The 27,561-nt window shown below is 39.2% G+C and overlaps 2 protein-coding genes across 2 annotated transcripts in view; one reads left to right on the forward strand and one right to left on the reverse strand.

The window, feature by feature from the left end:
* CACNA1C (calcium voltage-gated channel subunit alpha1 C) overlaps nt 1–20,753 on the reverse strand; it is a gene marked incomplete at its 5' end in the record, with an annotated part of 481,188 nt that extends 460,435 nt beyond the window's left edge. Inside the window, one exon of the mRNA XM_082309318.1 lies at nt 20,624–20,753. Coding sequence (XP_082165444.1) covers nt 20,624–20,753 — 130 coding nt within the window. The remainder of the gene's footprint in view (nt 1–20,623) is intronic.
* Nucleotides 8,773–27,561, forward strand: part of DCP1B (decapping mRNA 1B) — a 45,427-nt gene continuing 26,638 nt past the window's right edge. Inside the window, exons 1-3 of the mRNA XM_082309339.1 lie at nt 8,773–8,966; nt 9,936–9,976; nt 12,511–12,638. Coding sequence (XP_082165465.1) covers nt 8,814–8,966; nt 9,936–9,976; nt 12,511–12,638 — 322 coding nt within the window. The 5' untranslated portion in view covers nt 8,773–8,813. The remainder of the gene's footprint in view (nt 8,967–9,935; nt 9,977–12,510; nt 12,639–27,561) is intronic.

Here is a 27,561-nt window from a genome sequence, read left to right on the forward strand (position 1 = left end):
ACAAAGAAGGCGAATGGTATCCTGGGCTGCATTAGGTAAAGTATTGCCAGCAGGTCAAGGTAGGTGATCCTTCCCCTCTGCTCAGCACTGGTGAGGCCATACCTGGAGTGCTGTGTCCAGTTTTGGGTTCCTCAGTACGAGAGAGACATGGACATACTGGAGAGAGTCCAGCGAAGGGCCACAAAAATGATTAAGGATCTGAAGCATCTCCCATGAGGAAAAGCTGAGAGAGCTGGGACTGTTCAGCCTAGAGAAGAAGAGGCTCACAAGGATCTTATCAATATACATAAATACCTGAACGGAGGGTGCAAAGAAGGCAGAGCCAGGCTTTTTTCAGTGGTGTCCAGTGACAGGACAAGAGGCAACAGGCAGAAAATGAAACACAGGAGGTTCCCACTGAACATCAGGAAACGCTTTTTTTTTACTGTGAGGGTGACAGGTTGCCCAAGGAGGTTGTGGTATCTCCCTCATTAGAGTACTGGAGGTCCTGGGCAACCGCTCTAGGTGGCCCTGCTTGAGGGGGTTGGACAACATTACCTCCAGAGGTCCCTTCCAACATCAACCGTTCTGTGATTCTGAGAGCACCATGAATTACATTGTATTATCTGATCTGTTAACTCCCTCAGAAGCCATGTAAAACTTTTTCAGAAAGATCTTTCCTTAAAGTTGAGTAGTAAGTCAAGAATAAATAACAGAAGCACCTAACAAAAATGTCCCAAACCTGTTTTAGTTTTACAGGGTCTTGTTAAGTTTACTGGTGCTTAAATGACACAGCAATTTCACTGTAGATCACAAAGCAAGTTCAGCTGAAGATTATATTTATAAGATTAATTTAAGATGATAATAAAATTAACAGATTTGGGCAAACCAGCAGGAAAAAGAAGAGGAAGAAACAAACCTTGGCCTGTTACTGCTTATGGAAGTCTTTCTTTAAAAAATCCATGCAGTTCATGTTTCTGTCAAGCAAGGCAATACGCCTGTAAATTTAATCTGACAGAAGACATAGCACAGCATCACCAGAAAATGACAAAATCAGATTGTAGGAGAGGGACTGCCAAACGCCTTCACAGCTCTCAGAATTCATGGGGGGAAACAAATTCACACAAGTGTAATACACCCAGACTCAGATACCCACTGGAGGTTTGTGGTGCTAATACCTTTAGTTTCCACTTCAAAATCTCATTCAAAGTGCTTAAATCTTCTACTGGTTGCCTGCTGGAAGGTGCCTTTGCCCAAATCCATCCCTCCTAAAAAACAGGGATAGACTGCATTCATTGTTACCAAGGGCAACACTTCAAATGTTATCAAATTTTATCTTCTGGAATAGTTACACAAATCTGAGCTCCTTTTTCTACCCAGGCCTTTCTTCCCATACCCACAAACCCTAGAGTAACACAAATAATAATCAAAATGAAGAAATAAAATAAAAATGAAGCATTCTTAAGTTTCAGGAAGAAGCAAGTAATTGCATTTAAAGCATAGAGGTAATTGTGGATCTTTATTGCAACATGCTGCATAACAAAAGAAAAAAGTCAATTTTCAGTTTGAAAGGAAGTTTACGTTAAAACAAGTATCTCATTGATATTTGCTAGTCAAATAAAGCCAGTAACAAATAAAAATGATCACCCAAAGTGTTATACCAAAATGTAAAGATCATACTATTATAAGTTAGGTGATGTCACATTAAAAGATACGTACAATAGCTTTTAAGCCTAACTTTAACTACAGAAGATTTGTGAGAACCTTCACAAGCTCTTACCACCTGCAGGAGCAGATATGAAATAGTCATTAGCATCACAAGAATTTCCCCATGGCAATTTTCATGAGGAGCTATTAAAAATACAAAAAGATTGGGGGAATATTTGAGGCAGAAACCCCACTTTACTTGCTTGGTTATTTTAACTTTAAGGATCCTGCCTTATATCATCATTTACCTGTTGTAGCTCTCTAGAATTCGGTACTGTTACAACACACTAACTTCATTCACTTATGCTATGTCTGAAGCTATGAAATCCTTTATCAGTCTTTAATAAATACCAACATTCTTCATTAAACAAACAAACAAACAAACAACAAAAACCCCCAACAAAACCCAAGAAGATACTTCTGTCAGTTGGGAACGCAATAATGCAAATTCTCTTCATAAAGTAGCACTGTAACAGCTACAGGTATAACAGTTATTCAGAGTTTCTCCTTACTTCATCAGTTAACTCACAAAAAAAAAAAGCTAATTTGATCATACAGAACTCATTTTCCTATAAAGATGAAACCACAGGCACAACTCCCTATGCACCCCATCCCAGCCCCCTGGCCAGACTCAGCCCAAGTACTCCTCCAGCCTTGCTACCAGCTTCTTTACAGCAGCAACAGTAGCGCATCTTTGTGATGACTCCACTTCCTTAATATGGCAAGAGCTCCTATGCCAAGTGAGGTGTAAAAATTAGGTCCTGACCTAATGTAATTATCTAATGGAAGTTTTCATATCAGGAATTAATTAAATGAGGCCATCTTCTCTGTAACTAGTTGGAAAAATAGCTCTTTTAGAGCTACAGGTGTTTGATTCTGCCAAATTAAATGGTGATTACCAGAAAGATGTGGTTGGAAAGGTATTATCTTAGGTAAGATATAATTACTATTATATCTTATTAACCTATGGGAAATAGCAGGAATGCCCTATCCTCATCAGTATTTTGGTGGTTTGTCTAGACAATCAACTGTGTAAAGAATGACGCTGATGGATCAAAACAGTTTATGGCAGTTTATCAGGATAGCAAGAAGGTAATGGCTACTGACAATATTTTATTGATTATAAGCACATACAGTTGTGGTAACAAAATTACTGAAGAACTCAAATACTGGCCCAAAAGGGTTGCTTCTCATAATAAAATCCAGTGTCAATTTTTTTAACTGTAATTAAAATAGCATGGGGGTGAAAGTAAAGGAACTTGTAAAGTTAAACCTTATGAGAAATATTACTGAAGGAAGTCAGTGATTTCTGCTACATTAGATAAACAAAGAAGGTGAAAAAAGCCAACAGGTTTTGAAGTATTTTCCCTTTATTATAGCAGGAAAATCAACGATGTATGCTTAGAACATTATCAGCATTAGGGAGAGACTGGAGGATGTAATCTAGAATTTTATAAAGACATCTGACAGAATCGTACTCACAAGTGTGTACTTATAGAAGTCAGGCAAAGTTTATGGATAAAGGTAACACCTTTTATTGTATCAACTGGTATAACTGGGAAAAATTACTCCATGCACAAAAATCTTTTTTTAGGTTTATCATTTTCTCATTTCTGCTCTACTGAAAGATAAGACACTGAAATCATATAGTCACTTAAAAGACTGAAAATCTAACACTGATAAAAATCAGAATTTTTACTGATTAAATGTACACAAGAAAGATTTTTTTTTTCTGTATAAGACTATAATTCAATGCAATTATATTGGTACAGCCTCTCCCTTCCTCCTTCTGAAATAGTCTTTTCCTGGTATTAATTTTTTTTTTTTCAGCTCAGATTATGTCCTCTGAAAAGTGATTAAGCTGAATCAAAAAGAATACTTCACTCCAGAAGAAGAATATCTACATAAGAAGTCAGAAAGAAAAAACTGTAGTTCAATTAACAATAGTAGGGAACTTTCCTTTAGTTCTCCTCCAACTAGGCCACTAACAGAAGCTGGGCCTATAAAAAAGGTAAAGCTCAGTATCTTGTAAATAAATGTACAGCAAAAGAAAAAGTGTAGAGTTCCTTACTACCAGAATCACTTAGTAAAATGTAAGTCAAAGAAAGAAACAGTCTTTTGGTAAAAACCCGGGCTCTTACATGCAGAAAAAAAACAACTTTCAACTGAAAATCATAGTAAATTATAGTTAATTATTTCACACACAGTATGTATAATACCAGAATTTCAAAACCAACAATACCAAAGAATACTATCCCATTCTTGTGTGGACTAACATTTGTAGAAAATCTCAAAATGGTGTCACAAACTTCACCAGGGAGCAACATTAGAGACACACATGCATGCTAATAATTTAATGCACTGGGGTTTATTTGAGGGCGGGGGGGGGAGAGTTTTTTTGAATTGGAATGAAAGTAACTATGTTTAGTTTTAGCTCAGAGAGGTATTTTTTTAATAACTACACAAGATGAAACTATATAGTCTGGCCCTATACTTGTTAAGGAACCTTTAGCAAGTAATAAATTACTAATAGAAAGACTAAAATTCCTTTAACCATTAGGACTGGAGTTAAGAAGTGGTCCAACAGTACAACAAACAATTTCAGCTTTTGAGCATGAGGAAAGTACTCTAAAGCTAGCTACTGAGAGCCTGTAATAAATGTGGTCTGAAAAGACTGTACATTTCAACAGTGTCTGAGAAGGGATGCAGCTAGCCTCCAGCACAAACCACAGGGGCACTGGTTCCCAAGTGGTGAGAGGTACCATGCTGCAGCGTTGTGAGCACATCCCCAGAAATATATGTGGAGCATTGGTAACCAGGCCTTGTGGGATCATCCTGGCTCCACAAGAGCAACCCACTGTTCCCCTGGAAGCCAGCACACTGGAAAGATATTCAAGTGGCCCTGGATGGGGTAAGAGGAGCTTATTAATACTGCCTCAGCACCCTTTCTGCTAGCAGGGGCAGCAGTGGTGCCACCAGTCAGAGTGAGAAGAAAATTATGGCAGCCTTGGGGAAGAAATAAAAAGGAAAAGGCAACTACTGTGCAATTATAGCTCCAAAGGGGCTGGAGATGAGGAAGTGAAGCAAATGAGGTGCTCAACACTACATTTTCTCAAGTGATTCCTGCTGTTTATTAAAAAAATTGCTGCTCAGAGAAAGGACTGAATGTGAACAGGTAGGAAAGTAGTCATTTGAGGCTGTGATCTCAGCAGCAGTATGAACACTTGTTTTTCAATCAGTTCATTTTCCCAGTCTGACTGGTTCGCACTGTGGCCACTCATGCACTTATGCCAGTACACTACCAAGGTGCCAGAATGGCAGGACTGAATGGCTGGGACCTGGGGCAGGGGTTGCGTATGCGCAGCAGTGCCACCAAATATATTCACATAAAATCATATCCTCAGTGTCGATAATTTGCTGTAGGAGGCACGGCTTAGTCTTTACAAGTGCCATAGATTCTTGAATGTGAAGCAAAGGCTTAATAGTTGTTTGAACCATTCTGGTGAAAAGGTTTGGCCTAACCATCTTAATGTTTATTATTAATGGAGACCTTAAGAACATCATGCTGTGTGGATTTTGCCTTAAATCGGTCTGGATATTACCTTCACAAAATGCCTTTCATACCATGTCAAAAGCATAGGTGTGGTTTTTTAACAGAATAGTATCCAAGTGGGTGGAAGACAAAAATGTCACATTCTAATTATATACTTCATGAAATTATGACATTTTGAAAGCTGGAAAATTACTTTGTTTCATAAACAAATTACAGCAAAATCATTCTAACTCGATTTGATAGTTATTATGGACTACTAGATTACTGACTGTAAGCAAATAACTGCAGTTTAAGAATCAACCTTTTTAAGCTGTGACATTTTTGCTAAAACGTCCTTAACTTTTTAGATGCAATGAGAATTCACAGTGTTTCTCTTCTCAACAAGATCTTGTTTCATTGGAAAATTTTTAGTCTCCTATCAAGTGATCCCATAAAGCAGGGCAGAACTAATGGCTTTATTAAGTACCTTTACTTCAGGCTAAAAGGAAGGAGCAATTACATCCCACTTACATAGCAAAACAGCTGGAACCAGCAGAAGCTACCTCACAGTGCAACAGAAAATATAAAAAGGCCTGATCAGAAGCTTGACAGGTTCGCTCACTCAAAACACAGGGCTAGGGAACAGTCTGTCCAGCTATGTTAGAAAGGGATGCAGTAATCCAGAAGGGAGGTCATTCTAAAGAAGCATCCACAAACAGGGCACCGAAAATAGGGAAAATTTTTGACAGGCCTACTTCAAGATATTTAACCTCACAGTTTGGTTTTCTTTCACAGAGCTCAAGGAAACAGGACACTCTACAGCCTTTGTATGTCAAGAGAAGGGCACAGGAGACACTCTTGAGCCGGTCAGTCTGTCTCTCTAACATAACAAATGTGCAAGGCTTCAAGTATTGGTTACTACTTGGCCTGACAAAAGGGGCAACAACAGAAACAAGGTAAGTTGAAAAAGTTGAAAGACACCCTATTTCTGCTTCAAACATTTTTTTCAGTTGGAACAGGGCTGCAATCCATCTTCTAAATTCTGTATACTGCTTTCTCCTACCTGATAACAGTTATGAGTAACTATTTTCAGTTTAAATAAACAGCCTTTGAAATACAGTTTCTATAACACATTCTTCCTTATGCGACTTTGCAATACCCCCTCCCCACTACCACCAAAAAAAAAAAAAAAAAAAAGCACGGCACCTTTTTTGTAAGTATTATTGTTAGAGGGAGCAAAGGCATCCGGAAAGGGAAACTCCAGGAGTGGGACTCCAAGAGTTTGACACTTCTATGCCTTGGTGACAAGTTGGGACTTTTTGTAAGCAGGATAATTGCCAAAGAATTGCAGATGAGATGGTAATAAGAAACTCCAGCACATGAGGAGAAATGTGGTTAGGTGTGCCTGGAACCTGGGAACTGAGGACTATCTAATCAGCAAAAAGAAATGATTGTGCATCTGTTCACTATTTGAGCAACATGACTTATCTTTCCTACTTACTACTTTTTCTTTTTTTGCCATTCTACTCTGGTCATTTCCAGACCAAGGACAGCAGTTTCCCTTGTCCACCCTGAGCCCATATATCTTCCTTGCTGTTACAGAATCTGTCAGTCAGCCGGAGCTTTGCAATGGAACTGCTTAGAGCCATTTTCCTGCCATGAGTATACCAAAAGCACTTTAAAACTTCTAAACTGTAAAGCTGTGTTTCATTACAGCCCCAACTGAAACAAGGTGGCTTTCGAAAAAGAGGAACTAAGAGCGAGATGGATTATAATAAAAGGGTATGTATAGAGGTTTCCTCTCCCACTGTATGCTTGCAGAGCAAGCTGTAGGTCCTTATTCTTAGTAACACAATTTTTAGTGGCCTTCTGGGCTACAACAAAACCTACATATTCTCTCCTGAGTCCCAAAGAACAGTCTCTCTTTCTGTTCTTTCTGAGACCATGCCCATTCCTAACTCCACTCAAGAGACTCACTGTCCCTACATTTAATACTATGAATTCCCAGCTTGCTGTCTCTCGGTTCTCTCCTATCCCCACTTGACACTATGGAAGCTTTTTCATCTGGGCTTGCCCATTTGCTCTCAGAGCAGATGCTACTGCTCACTCTATCCCACAGGCTCCATCTGGCCTAGAGTGTAAAGGAGGGAAGAAAACAAAATGGCAGTCTTCATCCCCTATGTCCAGCTACTGCCCTTTTAAAAATGTTGTGTCAGGGATATTGCAAACCAACAAGATAGCATCCGTTACCTTTGACTTTAGTTCTTCCAGGGTATCCCATTCTCTGGAAGGAAATATATTGCCCTATTGCTTCTGTATACAGAAGGTGGTAACTCCTTCCAAAATTGCTATGTTGGTCTGAGGTGATGAAGTAAAAAAAAATTTGCTCTCGCAGGGGTTCAGGCTGGGCGGTTAAGCAAATCTTTTAACTGTGAGTACGTATCGAGTTTATCTGCATGTCCCATAAAGCTCATGTATTTGCTGTAAACTGTTGATATCAATAGATTAATAATAAATATGTATGTCTGATGGGAAAATATGGTAACTAAATTCATGGTTTTGTCCATCTGTTCCTCTGCTGTTTGTATATCTTCATATCATAGTATGCTTGTTTATGCTTCAGCTGCTTGTCACATGTATGTTTGTATATATATATGTATATATATATACACACCAGGGTTCTATGATGGCTTGGTTTGCACTCATGTTCTTTTTCCCTTAAGCTCTATGTAGAATTCTTTGAGCGTATGTCAGCAGGTACAGACTGTGTATATTCATCGATCTGAACCAACTTCTCTTCATGTTTGAGTGTCGTGCATGCATTGCCTTGGTGCACCTGTGAGCACACAGGAAGCCCACACCTCCTAACAGATATACGTGCTTACAGATAGGCGTGCTAACTTCGCGCAGTCTCACGCGTACAACCTCTCCTCAGGTACACCGGTGCGCCCAAATGCTCCCACGCACACGCAAGGCCGAGCCTACGTGGCTTCAGCTCCACCTTGGCGTGTGGCTCCCTGCTCTCCGGAGGCTTTGTACGTTGTGCTGCCCACCACACCCTCTCCCGCTTAGGCTAACGGGCACACAGCGCGTCTGTGGGGCTCCCTGCTCGGCACAGCGAGCGCCCGCGCCCTGGCAGCACTTCCCGCCGAGGCTGGCCGGTTCTCTCAGGCCCGCAGCCGCGGGAACCATGTTGTTCCTCGGGCGCGCAGCTGCCGCCATGGAAAGCGAGCCAGACAGCGGCCTACCCAGTGGCAGGGAGAGGCCTGGAATCGAAGAGTGACAGCACCGAGAGAAAACGAGCCACCAGGGGCGGGTGGCTGCCGGAGGAGGCGCGGCGATGCCGGCGGGCCCTCCCCGTCTCCCCGCGGCCGGGGCGGGCCCCGCCCGGCCGCCCCTCAGCTTGCCCCGTCGCCAACGGCAACAATCCTGGGCCGGCGGCGCTCGGCGCTCGATTGCGGCGGCTGGGCTCCGACTCTCCCGCCCGCTCTCGCTCCGACTGGGCGGGCGGGGGGAGCCGCCACCCTTCCTCTCGGCCTCTCGGCGTTGGATTAGTTGCGCCTACTAGGAACCCTGTGTTGTTGTCGGAGGCAAAATGGCGGCGGCGGTGGCCGGGGCCGCCCTGCTGGGCAAGGGGCTGGACATCAGCCTGGCGGCGCTGCAGCAGCACGACCCCTACATCAGCAGCATCGTGGACGTGGCCAGCCAGGTGGCGCTCTACACCTTCGGGCACCGCGCCAACGAGTGGGTACGTGAGACCGCCCCGCCCCCTCCCGCCGGCACGGGCGGGGCGGGGCGAGCAGCGGCCCCGCCCACGCCGCCGGGGGGCGGGGCGTCGGGCGGGGGGCGGGCGGCGAGGAGGCCCCGCCCCTCCGCCGTGTGCGGGGCGGGGGGGCGGGGGCCGCCATGGCGGAGGTGTGAGGGCCGTGCCTCGGCCCGGCCCGGTGTCCCGGGGGTGCTCCCCGCTTTCACCGAGCTGGGTGAGGGGTTGTGCCCGGCTCAGCCTCTCTGGGGAGTGTAAGAAGCCCTGTGGCGCCTGGGAAGCGGGTCTTGAAAGGCCCGCAGGGCTGTGAAAGCTTTATCCTGCGGGGCAGGGCTGTAGGAGATGGGGGTTTGAGCCTGGGTGTGGGCCTGAGGAGCTCCTCTGCTCTCCGAACATCTATAATGGAACCAAAACATGTACAAAAGTGTATGGGAGTTACAAATACTAAAAAGGCTATTTAAGATGAAAACAATTAATTAACTTGGGGAATCTTTTGGTAGTTCAACGTTCTGGCTATTTTGCGAGTGGTCCTTGGTTTGCTATAACGGTGGGGCTTAGGGCCAGCGTTTGAAGAAGCTGCGCAATTTGCCTTTTGTGTGGTTTCCCCCTTACCCGTCCTCGGCGCCTTTTGGAAAATCCTCTCCCTGAACCTGGCCTGCGTGTCACCCTCAGGGGCCACAGAGAGTTAATCCCGCGCAGGGTTTAGTCTCGTGGTGTCGAGCCTGTAGGCTTTTCGTATCTCGTCATAAAACTTGGGTCAGCTGCACAGCGACTTGTGCTAGCTCTAGTGTCTCCCCACCAGCTGATGAAGTTGGGTTTAGTTATTTTTTTTCATGGCTTAGGTGAGAGAGGTGTAACTGATGGTATTGGTAAAATAGAGATAAAGGGGGGGCTCGCTGATGGCTAGCAAAACACTGCCCAGATTTCAACTTTCTTAACTTTCCTTTTCTTCAGGAGAAGACTGACGTGGAGGGAACGCTGTTTGTTTACACAAGGTGAGGATGTAATGTTTTAACATCTGCAGGTGAAACCTGTGGATGTGGAAAAGCTAGGGATGGAGCGTGGCTGAATAAAGTAAAATGCTCCTCCTTGTTCAAGGGTGAAAACAAACTGAAATTGGCAGAGGCAAATGTGGGGAAGAAAACACCGTGAAGGAGACATCACCTTATATTTGGATGTTCCAAATGTGATTTAAATTTCAATATGGGTAAACCATAGAAATCTGTTATGTTGTTTTAAACAGGATGTAGCATTTGCAGTTTAAAAGGTGTCTGAACAAAAAACAAATAGTGAAATAAATAATGGTATTCCTTAAAGTGAGGGAACGGTAGAACTTATGAAGTATTGTGTTCCCTACTTAGGGAACTTTCATATTAATTGTGTCTGATTATTCATTTTTCATGCATATTTCATCCAACATTTTGGATGTTTTTAATGCTTTCTTTTAGCAGCAGCTCTGGTTGCGGCTTTTCAGAGCATTGGTTTCATCATTTATTCTAGCATGTACCTTAGATCTGTTGGGAAGCCTGCCCTACATTTGGGTTTCCAAGTTAGTGCCCCAGCATTTCCCCATGACTGTTGTTAAAATCAGAAAATAATAGAGTAAGAGATCTTGCAGTGGCTGCTGGGATGGGACACCAAAGCAGAAACTTTCTCCTTCAACATTTATGTTGATGAGGATCTGGTAGGAGAACTGAGAAAGCAAGAGATTGTTTTGAGAAGGTGAGAGATGTATGTGTGAAGTGACAGGGAAGCCCAAGAGACTGTGAGCTTTGTGTGAAGTGGGAACGCTGGTTTTAATCTTCTGGGCTCTTTTGTACCAGCAGTGGAAATCGTCATCAGTAATTTTTCTAAGCTGCTTTCAGGTAAGTGGAGATAAGATGCTGGCATAATTACTACCACAGGAGGAAAGAACTGGCCCTTAGTTGTGCTAGCAGTAGATGGAGGTGGCTAGTTGTGTACTGCAAAACAGAAGTAGTATTTCTCTGGTATGTTGGTTTTAAAAATCCAAAACTGACAACATGTAACCTGGCACTTACAGCATCTGTGATTGTTCACTGTTCTTTTTGTTGGCCGAGGAAGTTTCCAATTACAGCAGAGATTGCTACCCTCACTGCTCTATAGGCAACAGCATGGAGCAGGTTGCGATCTGTGAGTAACGTCATACATTGCCCTCCCCATCAGTTTTAACTTTAATTTCCTGTGGCTTTGAACAAAGTCAGAAAGTCTTGTGGAAAAAACATTGCCAACAGACAGTAGGTTGGAGACAGCTGTTGTTGCCTTTGTTGCTTCTCATTACTGTTGTGACAATGTAAAGTAGCGTGACCATTTTACTTGAGTTGACTTATCACCTATCTCACCTTTGCGAGTTGTAAGGAACAGTCAAAAAATCAGACTTCCAATGGGGTTAACGCCTGTGGAAGTGGACTGTTTTTTTATTTCTTTGTTTGGGTTTTTTTAAGTGAAGTACTGACTGTTACAAACAAGGATTCTTGTTAAGGGTTCCACTTTTGTTTAATTTTTTGTTGACTCCAATCCTGTAATGCAGGTTCCTGTGGTTTGGATTTCATAGAGAAATCCACCCACGAGCAATTACCAGAGTTGGCACTTTTCCCAAATGTTTAGCCATAATCTTTTCCTTTATTGTCATACTTTGTCTGAAAGTAATCTCCTGTCAGGATCGTGATGGGTTTAACAGCTCACATTAATAAAAATTATCTAACTGACTTGAAGTATAACCCCCATGAACGAGCATTATGATTTAGAGTCATAGAATCATAGAACAGTTTGGGTGGGAAGGGACCTTTAAATATCATCTAAAGATCTGCCGCAGGCAGGGACATCTTACATTACATCAGGTTGCTCAAAGCTCTGTCCAGCCTGTCCTTGAACACTTCCAATGATGGGGCATCCACAGCTTCTCTGGACAACCTGTTCCAGTGTCGCACCACCCTCACTTTTATGCTTTAGATGGTATGGAAAATCCTGTCTGGGATGACTGTTACTATCTGCAATTGTTAACCTGAGTGTTGAAAAATATACTTGCTCTAGCCACGACTGAACCGTTCTAATTGCCGTTTTCTGTTCCAGCGAGAAACTATAGGGTAGATGGTGGTTGGATAACGTGATGCTGATGGTCTGGGACAAAGTGGCATTTTGTAACTGCCTGTTCAGAAGTTGTAGGCCTTATAACTTGAAGTGAAAACTGGACATGCAGATATGATTATGCTGTGACTAAATCATTGGACCTCAAACGGTAGTATCACAGATGTGGCATGCTCTCTGTAGCTATTGTGAGACCAGTGGTGCTTCTGTTATTTCTCATACATAATGTAGGGTTTTGACATAATTAAAAGGATTGCATGAAACACTGCAAGAGTCAATTGTTTTTTCCTTGGCAACAAAATTAGATTTTTTTTAGTATCTCTGAGAAATAAAAAAACAATTCTGGAGAACTATACAACAAAGAAATTCTAGTAATGTCTTTTTTTTCCTAAACTTGATGTGATTTCTAATGGATAATTTTCAGATCAGCTTCTCCAAGGCATGGCTTCACAATTATGAACAGACTGAGCATGGAAAATCGAACAGAACCTATTACTAAAGACCTCGATTTCCAGCTGCAGGACCCTTTTCTACTGTACAGAAATGCCAGATGTAAGTATGTGATATGTTGGGTTAAATACTGAAGAAGTGAGCTCCTCTTCAGAGTCTGTTCTTGGTTAAGGCAGTCCAAATGATTAGACTGCAGTTTTCAAGGGCTGAAACTAGCTGGTTAACAGTTACAATGGAAGGAATACATTCGGCTTTTTGACATGCTGAAAGAGAAGAGTCACTCAGTGCTTCCTAAAATGCTGCTCTTCTAAAGAAAGTATTAGAACGTGCTTAACAGTAATCTCTTCATTTAACTGACAAATAGCAGACTTCTATGTTCGTGTGCATTTGATGGGCATAAGAGACTCACACAGATATTGTGTGTTCTGAATACACCCCAATCAGTGTTGGGAAGTGTCGCCATAAAGCAGATCTACTGAGGGTTGGAGTAATATTTGTAGTCTTGGTTTTCTGCATAAAAATAGACAAATGCAGCCAATTAAAACCGTGTCTTCTTCTCCAGCTCCAAAATGCTGTCCTTACAGCAAGCTGGAAGGCAGGTTACTTCTAAACTATTAGGGATAACTCTTGACAACGTGGTGTTGAGCCTAATTTAAACCCTGATGAAAGACAAAGTTATTACTCTGTCTTTCTCTGTATTTGTCTTGCATGATTATCTTTATACAAGAATTAGCACGTGTCAGGCAAACTCAGAAATAAGTGGAAGACATGAGAAAGCTGTACTTTTACATGCAGATATACATACAGACTGTTACAATGTGCAATTATATGAGAATAAGCAGTTATAAATATACAGTTTATATCTGTACTTGGGAGCAGAGCTGTAGTATGATCTATACTTTGTGCTTGATGCATAAAAACAGATTGTAAAAATGTTTTATGTAAACTGTGATGCAGAAGCATTCCCTCTGGATAAAGTAAAAGCAGAGGAAATTCATGGCATAGAAAGCAGCCCAGTTTGATAATCTACTAGACCTTTTTACTTCATAAACTTAATTTGGAGTTGGAAAGTATATCAAGAGGGAATCCTGTTGTTCACACACACTATGTGGTAGAAACAATAGAGAAATAACATTTTAAATAACCTAAATGAAACTTCTATTTTTGAGAGTATTTGATAGGCTGACAAAGAAGTGAAATTCCCAAAGAAACTGAAAAGAAATGCAGACATCTCCACGCTAACCTAGACTAGACCAGACATTAGGATTTGAAGTACCATGAGACCTATTTATCCCATCTGATTTTGAAGAGTCTTTCCTATGTATATGTAATCTTTTTTTATCTCATTTTGAAGTTCCATTAGGAGTTTATGTATGTACATACTAATATCTACCTTTTGAAATCTGATCTATTAATTTTTAATTTTTGTTGAGACAATTGGTATAAAGAGTAATTAGAAGTTGTCATAATTGTATGCTGACATGAAGTAAGACAGTCTTCAGTCTGAGTACTACCCATAAACTGTGATTCGTTTGTTTTTTTATTAGGAGAAAAATTGGGGATTTTGATGGGGTGTAAGCCGTTTGTTCACTAGGAGATGTCAGAATTTTAGATTTTGCTTCTGAGCAGTGGCCCTATGTTCAAGTACCTTGTCCAGGGCTTTTTGGCTAGTTGCAGAAGGCTGCTTTTCTGCGTTCTTCTGTCTAGGCAATGGTTCTTTTAGGGTAGTTACTGCTGAACTGTGTTTGCACAGCATCAAGGCTGCCTCTGTTTCTCACACTGCCCTGCCAGTGAGTAGGCTGGGGGTGCACAAGCATTTGGGAAGGGACACAGGTGGGACAGCTGACCCCAACTGACCAAAGGGATATTCCATACCGTATGACGTTGTGCTCAGCATGTAAAGCTGGAGGAAGAAGGAGGAAGGGGGGATGGATGCCATTTGTCTTTCCAAGTGACCATTACACAAAGCCCTGCTTTCCTGGAAATGGCTGAACGCCTGCCTGCTGATGGAAAGTAGTGAATGAATTCCTTATTTTGCTTTGCTTGTGTGCACAGCTTTGCTTTACCTGTTAAACTGTCTTTATTCCCAGCCCACAGGTTTTCTTACTTTTGCCCTTCTGATTCTCTCCTCACCCCACTAAGGGGAGGGAGTGAGCAGCTGTGTGGAGCTGAGCTGCCAGCTGGGGTGAACCCACAACACCTATGCTAACAATTTGCCAGTGGCAACATGAAAGTAACACATTTCTTTCAGTTTAGGATCTCTCGGCCACAAGATCTAGTAGCTTCTTGACCTCGTGGCACTCTTTACTGTATCATTCCTTTGAGTACAACCATGAAAAAAAGGAATAACAAGATCCCCAGCCAGCGTACTCCTGGTTTTATAAAGTCATCTTCAGCCTGAGTCTGTGGGTCTGATTTTTTACCACAGTTAGCTGTTCAATCTAACCATGGGTAAATCTGTATCTGTTATTTAATTTGAGAATTTTGTTTTCTGAGAGAAGATTCATGTTTGCTTTACTAAAAAAATCCACTGGTTTAGGATTTCCGTTAGTATCAAATATGTTCCAGGTATAGGGATATGTTACCCATAGTTATTTATCTTCCTAAAATACTCTTACAAAGGCTTAATCATTAGTTCTTCAAGAAAACTGAAGGTCTTGGTACTTCGAAAGACAAACTTTTGTTTTCTTAGATTTTCACGGAAACATCTGTGTTTCCAGAGCAAACTGGCATTACAGACCCATAGAAGAGAAGTTATTTACCGACTCATTTGACTTTTCCAGGTTTTCTTTAGGTCCCTGCAGATGGTTCATATAGTGATTTCTCCACTGAGATGCAGATACCTGTAGCCCTTTCTTCCTTACTGTGTGTTTCAAAGCCTTTGCTACAGAAAATAAAGGAACCTCCTCAGCATTAAGTATCTGTTTTCACTACGGTCTCATCCAAACATGATTCTGAGTATGTCTTGAATTTTCTGTATGAATATTTTCCTTGTGTTTTGCTTTATTATACAACTTGTCTTTATTATTTTTGCAAAACTAAGGCTTCAGGCTTCTTCATTATTAAATGGAGTTTTCATCCAAAACTGGGGGTTTGAGGCCCTAATCTTATGATACTATTTTTATCGCCTGCTTCCAGATACTAACAAGGAGTAGTCAGTAATAGCTGTTTACTTGGCAAAACAGTAGACGGTGCGGCAGTAATACTTAACGGGATCTGGAAACATGTTATCTTTTTCTAACCTTTTGTTTGACTTGGTTGCTTCTTACTCTATTTTTCATACATATCTTGTTATTAGATATAACAAAACTAGCAGAGTTTCCTCTGTTTTTCTAATTGTTATATGTGAAAGTGACTATACCAATACTTACATTTGGGTTTTGTGACAATGTAAATTTCAGAAAAACACAGAAGCAAGCATTTGGAGGAATAAAGAAGTCCTGCCCAGTGTTTTGTTTCTTCCAATATTCTGAATGTTTGTTGAAACCAACTTAATTTCAGAAAATTTAGTATTATTTTCCCAGATTCCAACACTGCAAAGATGGCCAGTGGATGAGAGGAGAGAGAGAGAGAGAGAGAGAGAGAGAGAGGGAAGTTTTGCCAGCTGTCCAAAGAAGTAGCATAAGTTTTGGGGTTTGTTTGCGGTTTGTTTGTTTGTTTGGTTGGTTGGTTTTTTTTCCCCGTTGGTCATAATTATTTATATATGAAAATTTTTCCAAATATATGCTTGGGGGCAAGTGATTGTAAAATCTTTAGGAAAATATAATGGTGTATATTTTTCTTAAACTATTATTTTTCATTCTTAAATTCTATGTTACAGCATCCTAGAGCCCTCTCAAATAGAACAACTCATCTTGGAGACTGATTGTGGCTCATTTCAGTTCACCCTTCTAAGTAAATATATCCTGGTAAAAAATACTAAAGGGATAACAAGTGTCCCACTTCTGTAGGCATTTCTGAAGACCCATTGACCCTGCAAGTAGCATTTCTCTTGTAAAGGACATCTTAGTTTGAAGGCAATTAGAAATTTACTTCTGAAGGGAAAGTAGGAGACAACAGTAATAGAATTTGTGTGATGTGTAAAAATGAATATGTCATGAAAAAGTCTTCTTTTGGATACTATAGTGTCTTTTTTACTCTGAAATATATTCTTAGTCTATACTACATTATATATTCTGTAATTCAGTATTCTACATTTCTTCTTTCTTCTGAAAGGTGGTTTTATTTGAGAATGAAACCAGCATTTGGTGGTTAAATTTACTTGTGTATATATTTAGATTCAGCCCTCTGCATATTGACCAATAAACAACTACTTGCTCGATTGTTTCCATTCAGACAGGCAAAATAGATATTCCAGGCTTTGTTTTTACAATGTAATAGAGTTTCTGTTTGGTTTTTTGGTTTCGGTCAGTTTAAAATGGAGAGCCTTATTTATCAGCCTCCTACCTGCCAACATACAGTATCGGGTTCAATAACAAAAAAAAACCCAACAGGATGAACACAGTAAATTGAAATGTATATTCAATTGATTATTCCCCAGATGCTCATTGGTCTTTTTTAATTTTGAAACAACTACCTTTAAATGTTTTTAATTTCATTTAATTTATATTATTTTTCTCTAAATTCAGTGGTCTACTGATTTGGAAATATTACATGACTTTTTGTTGCTGCATCATTAAGCAAAACGCAATGTTTTTGTCACAGCTGAATAACTGAAAAACAGTCTTTTTGAGGTTAAGTTTCATTGCAAAATTATTATTCTGGCCTGCTAGAACCTGCATGTTTTGTTGAAGAAAATACTTCTGTAGTTCAAAACTCTTTGAAAAATGTTTGTCAGTTTGGAACAAAAGTGTTTGAAAAGTGAAAGCTCAGACTACAGAAATTGAAAGTAATTTTGGCAGAATGGCCTTGCCCTCATTAGAGGTATGTTCTTCTCAGCCTGTCGTTTGCTAAACAGATTTGGCTAAAGCTTTTTTTTTAAAAGCTTGCCTGGACTGACTACTGCCATTTGTTCAGAATACAAATGCTTGTGGTTTACCTGAGGTTCTGTCCTTGGAGACATTTTTGTCTCAGAGAAATAAACAAATCGCGTGTCCTTCTTGCTATTCCACTTTCTCTCCTTTGATCAGCATTATAAAAATTCATCATGCATCCAACAAGACAGAACAGTAGCAGAGGTCACGATTATCTTCCCTGGATGTTATTGACCTTGAAGTAAAACCTCAGTTTTGCTGAGCGCGTTGGAATGTTAACACTATTAAGCATAGATATTATTTTCCTTTTTCAAATTTAAAAGGAAAATATGCATACTGAAAATACATTAAGGTTGTAGTAAGTGTTGATTCTAAACGCAGAAAATTAAGGTCGCAGTATGAGCTTTGTCATGTTGCTTTTTTTTTTTTTTGAAACCTGTTTTACACTTTGTGTCTAACCTAACTATTTTATAGCTTGTCACATCCAAATTTTCTTGAGAGAAGCAAATAAATAGGAGCAGGAAGAAATTTGCTTACCAATCAGATGCATAGTGACAATAATTTTTTGTTCATGAGATGCTGTCTAGCACTCAGTTTACTGGCTTCCTTGTACGTACACTGAGAAATTACCTGTTCTTAGACCCGTTCATAAAAGCATTACTAATTTCCTACTACTTTGTGGTCTATATGTCAATCTACTAATGATTTTAATGTGCTCAGAATATGGTAAAAGTTGTTTCAGAATGTCAAGAAAAATAATAAACTGACCCTTAGAAATTGTATAGATATTGATTTACATTTTATAAATAAAAACATGAAATATGTACATTTATATATCAGATATTTGTGCTTTCTGTCTCTCATTTTAATTTTCAAGGATGCCTAAAAATCTTTAACGGTTGCCTGTTGAGATATAAAAATATTATTGTAACTTGATGGCATAACTAAACACTATTTTGCAGTTGTGTGGATGGACATGCAGCAGTGCTGGCTCAAGGCAGGTGATTTTTAAGATCGGGAATCATGATCTTGCTGTCTAGTGGTTAGTTGGCTTGCCTGTTCTAGAGTATACAACCTGATACGCCTGTCTTTGAAATCTGTAATTAAACCCCACTTCAGTCTATGGAAGCAGGAGTGGATTTTTAATGTAGTGAAAGGGACAGGATAATTGTTGTAAAGAAATATGTATATATGCAAATTACTTTAAAAAAAATAAATTGGCTGAAAAAGTGCCCTAGAATATACTTTTCTGTACTAACTTGTAGTTGATCATAATTTCTTTTTTTCCTAACTCTCTATCTTCCTGAAGCTAGGCCTGTTTTGAGCAGAAGGCTGGGCTAAATGACCTGTGAGGCTACAACCAAACTAAATCATTAATGTGATTCTAGGATTAGCAGGTATTGGTTAATTCTACTTTAGGGTGTTTGGGGTTTTTTTGTGCTTATTGTGGAGTGTAAATGTAGTTCTGTGATTTAGGTTTTTAAGGTTCAAATGAAAAAAAATCAAAACAGAGAAGAAACTGTAATATCCCTTTTTTTGTTGGTTTTAAAGCAAATTGTTTGAACTAGTAAGTATTTCTAAATTTATCTTTTCCAGGGCTGCCTTATTATTAATATTTTCCTTTAAACTAAATACAATATATGTTTTTCAGTGGAAATTGTACATGCCAGTTGTGAAGGCCTTAATCTTACGATATAACTTCTGAGGCGTAAAAATTCCCCTTGTCACCCTGCCCAGCACAGATATTTCTATTCAGACCTTCCTGAAAGGATGTTTTTGTTGTTTCTTCCTCACCTTTCCTACCCTGAGGATTTGGTACCAGTCGTGGAAGTCTTTGACTGAGCAAAGCGAACAATTTGGAATGTTTTGCATTTGTAAAGTGGCTTTTCACAGTTGTAACTATGATGACTACAGCCATCTTTTTGCTCTAATGATGTGTTTCTGTTGTGTGATAAAGGTGGTAAAAAAAAAAAAAAAAAGTGTAAGGAAAAGAAGTGCAGTAATCCTAACATAGGTTTTCAGTTATGTGGAACAATATGTGGAGTCCAATCTGAAAGTCAGAGAAACTATATGTCATGTGAGAAGAAACAGGCTAAGGATCTAAGATAACAAAGCTATGTCGTTTTTTGATGGCTGGTAATTATTTTGTGTATGGTGGAACCGTATCCCTGCCTGGGCAAAGAAATTGGTAGGAAAAGTATATGGAATAGAATTAAAAGCATGTATCAAGCATCTTGCAGTTGTGGATGAGTTTCTGTATAGAATGGAAGGAGTATAATACTGCGTATATCTGCTAGACACAGTCTTTGTTTCCCATTTATGGATGTCAGCATATAAGCAACATATTAGCTTGTCTGGACATTTACTGCTGAGAGTGTACTGCCAGCGCTGGGAATTCCGGACATCTTTTCAAGATAAGATAGGCATATGATGCAGTAAATCTCAAGAGTTCAAGTTGGAACAGATAATTTTTTTGAGAGAGGTTATTTTCATGTGACTACCTGTATACCCTCTACTTCATACACACCTCCTTGTATAGCATAAAATGGTAGATGTTTCTAGATCAGTGTAAATATGTCTGTGAATGCCTACGTATTTCTTCTGCGAATGAAAATATTACAGAGCTAGTTGCTTTTTAGAAATCTCTCGTGTAACCCCCTTTTCAGATTAGTCCCTTCACACGCACACATATGCATTTAATATTTCGAGCTTTTGTATGTTTTAAACTTCTTAGCCTCTTTGTCTACGAAAAAACCCTTTTTCTTTCTTTTTCCTGATACTTACATGCCTTTTTCTTTTTTCTTCTCTCATGTCAAAGTGGAAGTGGGAAAGCAATGTTCACTAGGTGCTCAAAAGACAATATATTACCAAGAGAAGCCGTCTATCTACTTAACTCCACAGGTTTGAGATTTACCAGGATTATCTAAATTATCTGTGGTAGTGTGATCACACATACAGGACTTCACAGTACATTATCCCCAACTATTACTATAAGTTATTAGGGTAGTTTCATACATTATACAGACTGTTCTATTTAAATAGAAAGGGAATACTTACCCAGCAGGTGGATACCAGTACAGTTTGCATGTACACAACTGGGTAATGTTGTCTTACCTCCAGGTTTGATGTAGAAGCAGTTTAGCTGAGTTTCATGCACCAGCTTCCCCTTATACTTCATGTCAGGTTCCCCTGGCTGGTGGCTGGGTAGCGGGTGATACGCTTGCCGAACAAAGGCTTGAAACATTTTAAAATTCCAAGGAGCGTTGAAACAGCTGAACCTGAGTATATTTTCTATATATAGTAAAGGTAAATTCCTTTTGGTCAATTGTTTCTTACTTCAGAGTTATTTTATGTAATAGCCTTGTATAGAAATTAAAACCTGAATGTTGCTTTAAACTACTGACAACTTGGTCTTTTAATCTAGAAACTATTTTCCAGCTCTTTGAAACCTCTGCAATATCTCTTGCATTGTCCTTCCTTTCCTTGCTCTTCACTCCTAATCCTTTTCTTGTCCTCTGTGCCTTATGCTCAGTTGGAGCCTTCTCCTCCCTCTGTGGTTTTTCAGGAAAACTTGGATTGAGAAGTGAAGATAATGGGCGCCATCCACCCGTCAGCTCATCACCTCACCGAGCCATGACGATCTCTGGTTTCTGTATATCAGCACGGACTTCTCTGATAATATCCTCTTGTGTTTGAAAAAAAATAGGTTTGTCTAGTAGGGGGTGGACTTCACTCCTGACATAGCCAGAAAACTTCTCTTGGAATGTGAGCTTGCTCACTAGCACTCTTTTATATGTCTGTGTATATATATAAAAATATTTGTAACCTTCTCTCAAAACATGGAAGATAAATATGTGAGCAAGTATATCCCACAGCGCATATACAAGCTGCTCACTTCTGTCTAGTATTGATTTAATACAAGCTCTTGAGTGCCTCATCAGCTCTCTCTTCATCAAAACAAGCCTTAAATCGGCAGTAAACAATACTTTTCAATTACGGGAGGAAAAAAGAAAGAAACCCTTCTCAAGTATAAGATGGCATACCCTTTAAAGGACAAGGAATGTGTTCTATACGGAAACACGGTGCAACTGTTCCAGTGGAATTACACTAAGGCTGCAAATGCAGTGTTGCTTTTTTGTCTTAACCTACGTACAAACTAGTAACAGCACTGGGCTTATTATTTGCTATCTGCTGTGCTTTAATGGTTGCGGCTGCAGCCCACTTGTTGGTTTTGCAATGCAGAGCTTGCTTTAATAAAATTTAATAAAATATAAAGTCTTCATATCATAATGTATTGCTTAAAATCAGTCTTTAAAAAAAAAGTGGGTTTTACCTGCTGGCTTCGTTATTTTGGACATACATACTCCTAGGTCTTTTGGAGCCTGTTTCAGTAATCCTTTTGCATAGCAGAGAGATTATTTATATGAATAAAAAAAAACAGAGATCCCGTAGCCAGGCAAAAAAAAATGTAAGTGATGTAAGACACATGCTTCAGGTCAGAAGTCAACAATAAAGGGACTAGGAAGATTCTTCCTGTGAATCATCTGGTGCTGGTCATTGTCTTAGACAGGATATGGACTTTCAGTTTGATGAACTCCACCAATTCTTTTGTCTCTGTCAAACAAACTGCCTTTCTGTAAAATTTCAGTATTACTTGCTTAACAACATGCAGTGTTAAATCCTCTACAGGGGAATGTGTAGCATCTCTCAATGAAGAGGTTCATGAAATTTCAAAATAATTAGGAAAGGAGAGCAACGTTGGATTTTTATGTAAGGTATCATATGCCTTCCTGCAGTGCGTTGCTTCTTTTTTTGTTGTTGTCATCGTCTCTCTTCTGTTTTTATTCTGGTTTCTCTCACATGAATATTTTGTACATCCCTTTTAAACAGAAAACAAGGTAGAGGTTCAAATTTGCACAGAGAGAGTTAAAAGCTGATGGAGGGGAGAGGCTGAGGAAGCAGAAGATGATTACTGATATGTTTTATTCCTAAAGGATTATGCATGAACCAGTAAAGTACTGCTGACTTCTGAAGCAAAATGAAATACGCACTTTTACGTTCTGTGTGAAAATAATACAATTGCTGTAATGAAAGTCACCCAATGCAAAATGCCAAGTTTTTGTTTGAATTTAAATGTATCTCTGTTCTATATTGAGGGATTCAAAATTGCAGGGTACCTCCCAGTGCTGCTATTGTGAAATGTCTAGCTGCTAATATAAAATGAATTTGATAAATGTGGTTTTTTTCTCTGTTGGATTACAGGTTTAAAACAAGGAAATGCTTACTGCTTAAATTGCATTTTCTTGGTGACAAACTCGATCTCAGGAGTACATTCTGTTTCTCCCTCTGTACATATACCCACACAGAATGTCTTGTGTGCACGAAAGTAGAAAAGTCAGTAAACTGCTAATGTTCATAGTAAGCTGAACACTAACTTCAATAGTTAAAATAACTTTTTAAAAGATATACATTAAAAAAGAATTACAGCAATCAAAAGAAAAAAAGCGATAGGGTAGTTCAAAGAGGTGGTATTTGTATCTATCTTCATGAAAGAAATGACTAAATTGCAACTTTCACACGAAAAAAGTAGGTCGTAAAATATATTTTAAACATTTTTATTAATACTTCGAGATTAAATTTAATGGTCCTTCAGTTTTCAAGCATGTAAAAATGCAGTGGCCATATGTGAATGATAAAGGGTCCAAGGTACAGCCATCTACTGAAATTTAGCTTGTGAGCAGAGCGTGAACCTACCCACAATGGGAGTAAACCTATTACTGTTTGCCTGTCATTATGTGAGAACAGTGGAAGTTCCTTCTGTGCCCGTGAAATTGTATTGTATCACTCAAAATTGTACGTACTTTTTTTTTCAATTTCCAATCGCAGCTCTACAGATAAGCAGATGTTATTGAAGGCAGCGTAACAGCTGACTATAAGAGAAAGAATGGCTACAGAGTAGTAGGGAAGAACTTTTTAATGTGTTGAATATAACATGCTAACAGGCTGTGGCAAATCAATAAAAGCAAATACATAAGATACGCTGTAAATATGAACTAAACATCTGAAATTTCAGGAAGAGTGGTTGACTTTACCTTTTCCTATTTCTATGTGGATTTTTTAATTCTTTTTCTAACCATTTCAGAAGTAGAGATGGTGTAGGAAGAAATTGCCTGTAAAAAATACAAAGTTTGTTTTTTTTTTTTTTTAATTCTGTTAATCTTGTGGTATTTCTTAGGGGTTACTTATTACAAGAACAAGAATATATATACAAGCAACTTAGACTTTCATTGTTGTAGGTTAAGAACTTAGTCCAGATCTGCAAATGTATTTCCATTACTTAGGATCTGAAGGTATGCAATGAACAAATATGAGATGAGATCACAACAGTCAGAATTAGAAACATCATCTATAGTTAAGGTTGCTTATTTTCCTCATGAAGCCCTTTTTGAAGTTGTTCATAATTTTGTGGGAGTTAAACCATTTGGGGTGACAGCTCATCAGACTGATCATAGTAAAAATTCAGGTTTCAGGAAAAAATAACATAAAATAACATGCTATTGAACACCTATTTGAGGTTAAAATATTCTTCCTTCATTTTTTTCTTCTTTTCTATTTTACTAAAAAAATGGCATGGGCAGAGCTTCAAAAGAACTTGACCTTGAACTTGACTGTAGCTCTGGAATTGAGAGATGTACTTTGACCTTTGGCAGGTACCTCAGAGATGCACTTTAAAAATCATTGGGAACATACTCTTAGATTTGGCTAAATTGTGAGTTAAAACCATGATGTTCAAATCCTGATGAGTCCTCTACCAGCCGTGTATGTCACATACAGTGCAGCAGGGTCTATCCCCACAGGACTGGAAGCCCAGATACTCCACAAGAAACATAACAGAAGCTGCTGCTTTTCTTAACCTAGTGGAAGGCAGGATGGAAATAAAAAGGCTGGAAATTGAGACGGTGAAGGCAGCTCTCTTTACTATTCTTTAAAAGAAAAGCAAACTTTTTTTGCCTCCGGGTTGGAAAGGCGGTGTTGTCCCCTTCTCCTTGATTGAGGAGAGTTCTCATTGCTTTTAGCTACTAGGTACTATGTGACATGCATAGAATCAAGAAAAGAGCATGGTTTCTAGTTTAACCTCTTCCACTTGTGATAGTGTTATGTTAGTGTAAGCTTTTCTGCTAATAGAAGTTATGGATTTGTGTAATGGCATTTTTGTGTTATGTTCAGATGATGCCTTAGATCAGGGCCTGGCTTCATTTCAGTGCATTGAAGACATGTTTCATGGTTTGCTGTAGAAAGTTAGCAGAGAATATAGAGCACTGGTAAGCTAATACAGGTAATAGTTTCAGCTGTTGGGGAGTTATGTTTCTTTTCCACTGCGCCATTCTCTGCTGGAATTTTTTTCACAGGAAGGATGTTTTTGTTGACTCAGGATATTTGGATTTAGTTTTTAGCCTTGCTGCAAACTTTTTCACTTACCTTTCTGAAGTCAATGTCTATCATTTTTCTGTATCAAAAATGGAACAGTACTTTCACCTACCATTTGTTTATCTTAATACGTCTTCACTTAGCTTTTACACTCCTTGAGTGAGACTGTTTAATTATTTCCATTACAAAAGGCAACGGAGCTCCAGTCCGATGTGGACATTTCAGAATTCTATTGTGAAATAGTAATGAGAACCACTTGTTATTTAAGAACAACTTCTAAATAAGAACAATAAAGGATTTGTTAGGAACAACTTGTTATTTAAGAAATTGATAGTCTGGCATCTGCAGACTTCCTGCCTTAATTTCAGTGTCACGCATCATCATGATTTAAAAATTATTTGGAACTGATGATGCAATGGCAGAGGATGCGACTGGAAAACCAGTGGTGGGGGAAAAAAAAATGCACTAAGCCAGATGGATCATAACATAGATGCTATTCCTGTGTCGTGACTAAGAATTTCTTGTAGCATCAACAGAATGTGATTTTAAGGGAAATCTTGCAAATTCAGTTTGCTTTTGGGCTCTTTTCCAAAAAGTAAAGAACCTGCTGATGGACTCTTGTATCTGCTGAGCTTTAGGGAAATAAATGCATCAATGGGCTTTAAAGTTTCCTACAGTACTAACATAACTTTAGCTTTGAGGCTATTTAAGGGGCATTCTAGTGAGCCAATCTTGTTTGTCTGCTACAGAGTTGATGGTTTTTTAATAAAGAATTCCTGATAAATTTTGGCTAAAAATCTGCTTGAAGTGAGACTATCACAGTAGAGCCACAGACATGATTTAATGAACAATCCACCATTTCTGAGTTGTCCCTTTTTTGTCTCATGAAATCAGAAATATTTGCTGGCTCTATCTGGAAGTCTGCAAATTGGTCACCCAACTTTAATGACTGGTAGAAGATGGCAGGGATATTTCAGAGTCCATCCTATTAACAAAAAAATTGTTTCTTGTGTTCATTTTTAAGGCATAGTTCCAGGCACAATTAAACAGATGGTGGTGGGGAACTTATTCTTGACTTCAGTAGTGTTGCCAATCATTGCCCACTCTTAAACCATCTGCTTTTAGGGAAAGGGGTTTTGAGGGGCTTTTGCATTTTGTTGGGGGTTTTGTTTTTGTAATTTTTTTGTTATTTTTGGGTGGGTTTTTTTAAGAAAGTTGCTTGAACAGTTCCCTCCTCACTTGAATTTGACTAGTTAAGCTGAAAAACAGCTTTTTCGCTCTCCATGTGTGATCATCAGTTTGCATTAAGATGTCTCTGAGCAGGGTTCTTTTCGCTTTAATAACTGGCTTTTTTTCCTGCTTGTTCCTATATAATGTTTTAAGTGTTTGAAATAATGGAAGCATCAAGTCATCCTTTTCCCTGTCTATATTAAAAGTTCCCCAAGTAAGTGGATCAGGAGCTTTATCAGCCTTTAAATGAAAGAACAAGTGTCAGATGATTTCACTGTTTGGTTTTTTTTTCAGCAGCTTTTTAGGAATTTAAGTTAAAATACAGGGTTTTGTTGTTTGAAAAACTCCTACCTTCCTTCAGTTTCTTGGCATTTTTGTGTCTGGGACATCATAAAAATTTTGGTTCCCCTCTAAGAACTTCCAGAAATAACAGGATATATCTAAGCTGGATTTCCATTATTTAGGAACAAATATGTTTGTTTTACATATATTTTGTATTGTGTTTACACAAGAGAAGCAAGAGACCTAAAAGTTCCAGACCTGTTGATAAGCCACGTCACTGTCACTGTGGTATAATAGGATAAAAATTAATTTCTTCTCTAGTGTTTTGTTTTTAAATACCTAAATAGCTAAGCAAAATGTTATGTTTGAAAGAACTTCAAGGCTGTAAAAACTAAAAGAACTTTAAGGCTCCTAAACTAACAAATACCAAAATTTAGGTTGCTTGTGCAATCTCTCCTTTTTGTTTATGGAATTTTAAATTATGTGATTGTCTTCTTTTGCAATAAGGACTTTGCTTCAGTTATCGAATAGTCTGAATGTAGTTCATGTAAAAAGCAGCTACTCAGTATTCTGTTTTTTCCTCATTACTGATATGTGGGTCTCTTGCTTTGACTGTTACATACTGCTGAAGTTCTGCACTAGGGACAGAACTATTAATTGCTTTTTTCTCGTTGTTATTTTCTGTGATACTAATCAGTATAATAGCTAATTACTCATAAAGAAGCTGAACTGTTGTACCTTGCTCAGATTACAAGTATTATTCTTCCCTATCAAATGCTGGGAAATGAAACGTACACAGTCAGTGACAGCCACTTAAGATGACATTTCACAACTTGCATATCATTGCATAATATCTCTGGGGCAGCGTCAGAGATGGAATTCAGCTCTCCAAGACAGCATGCAGCTGCCTTAGCTGCAGGTTTTTTATATCTTCTTTCCTTTGTTGCAGTCCTCTCTTGCTTTATGCTGCAGAGCAGGATGTCGAGCTTCAACAGGCAAGTCTTGAGCCTGAGCAAAGTGGAAGGAACATCGTATGCTTGTATCGTAATTGTAAAGATGGCATCGTGGACAAAGGGATCACATCTGCATTGGAATAGAAGAGCAGAAAATTA

The sequence above is a fragment of the Platalea leucorodia genome (genome assembly GCF_965183815.1).
Source record: "Platalea leucorodia genome assembly, chromosome: 4".
Lineage (NCBI taxonomy): Eukaryota > Metazoa > Chordata > Aves > Pelecaniformes > Threskiornithidae > Platalea > Platalea leucorodia.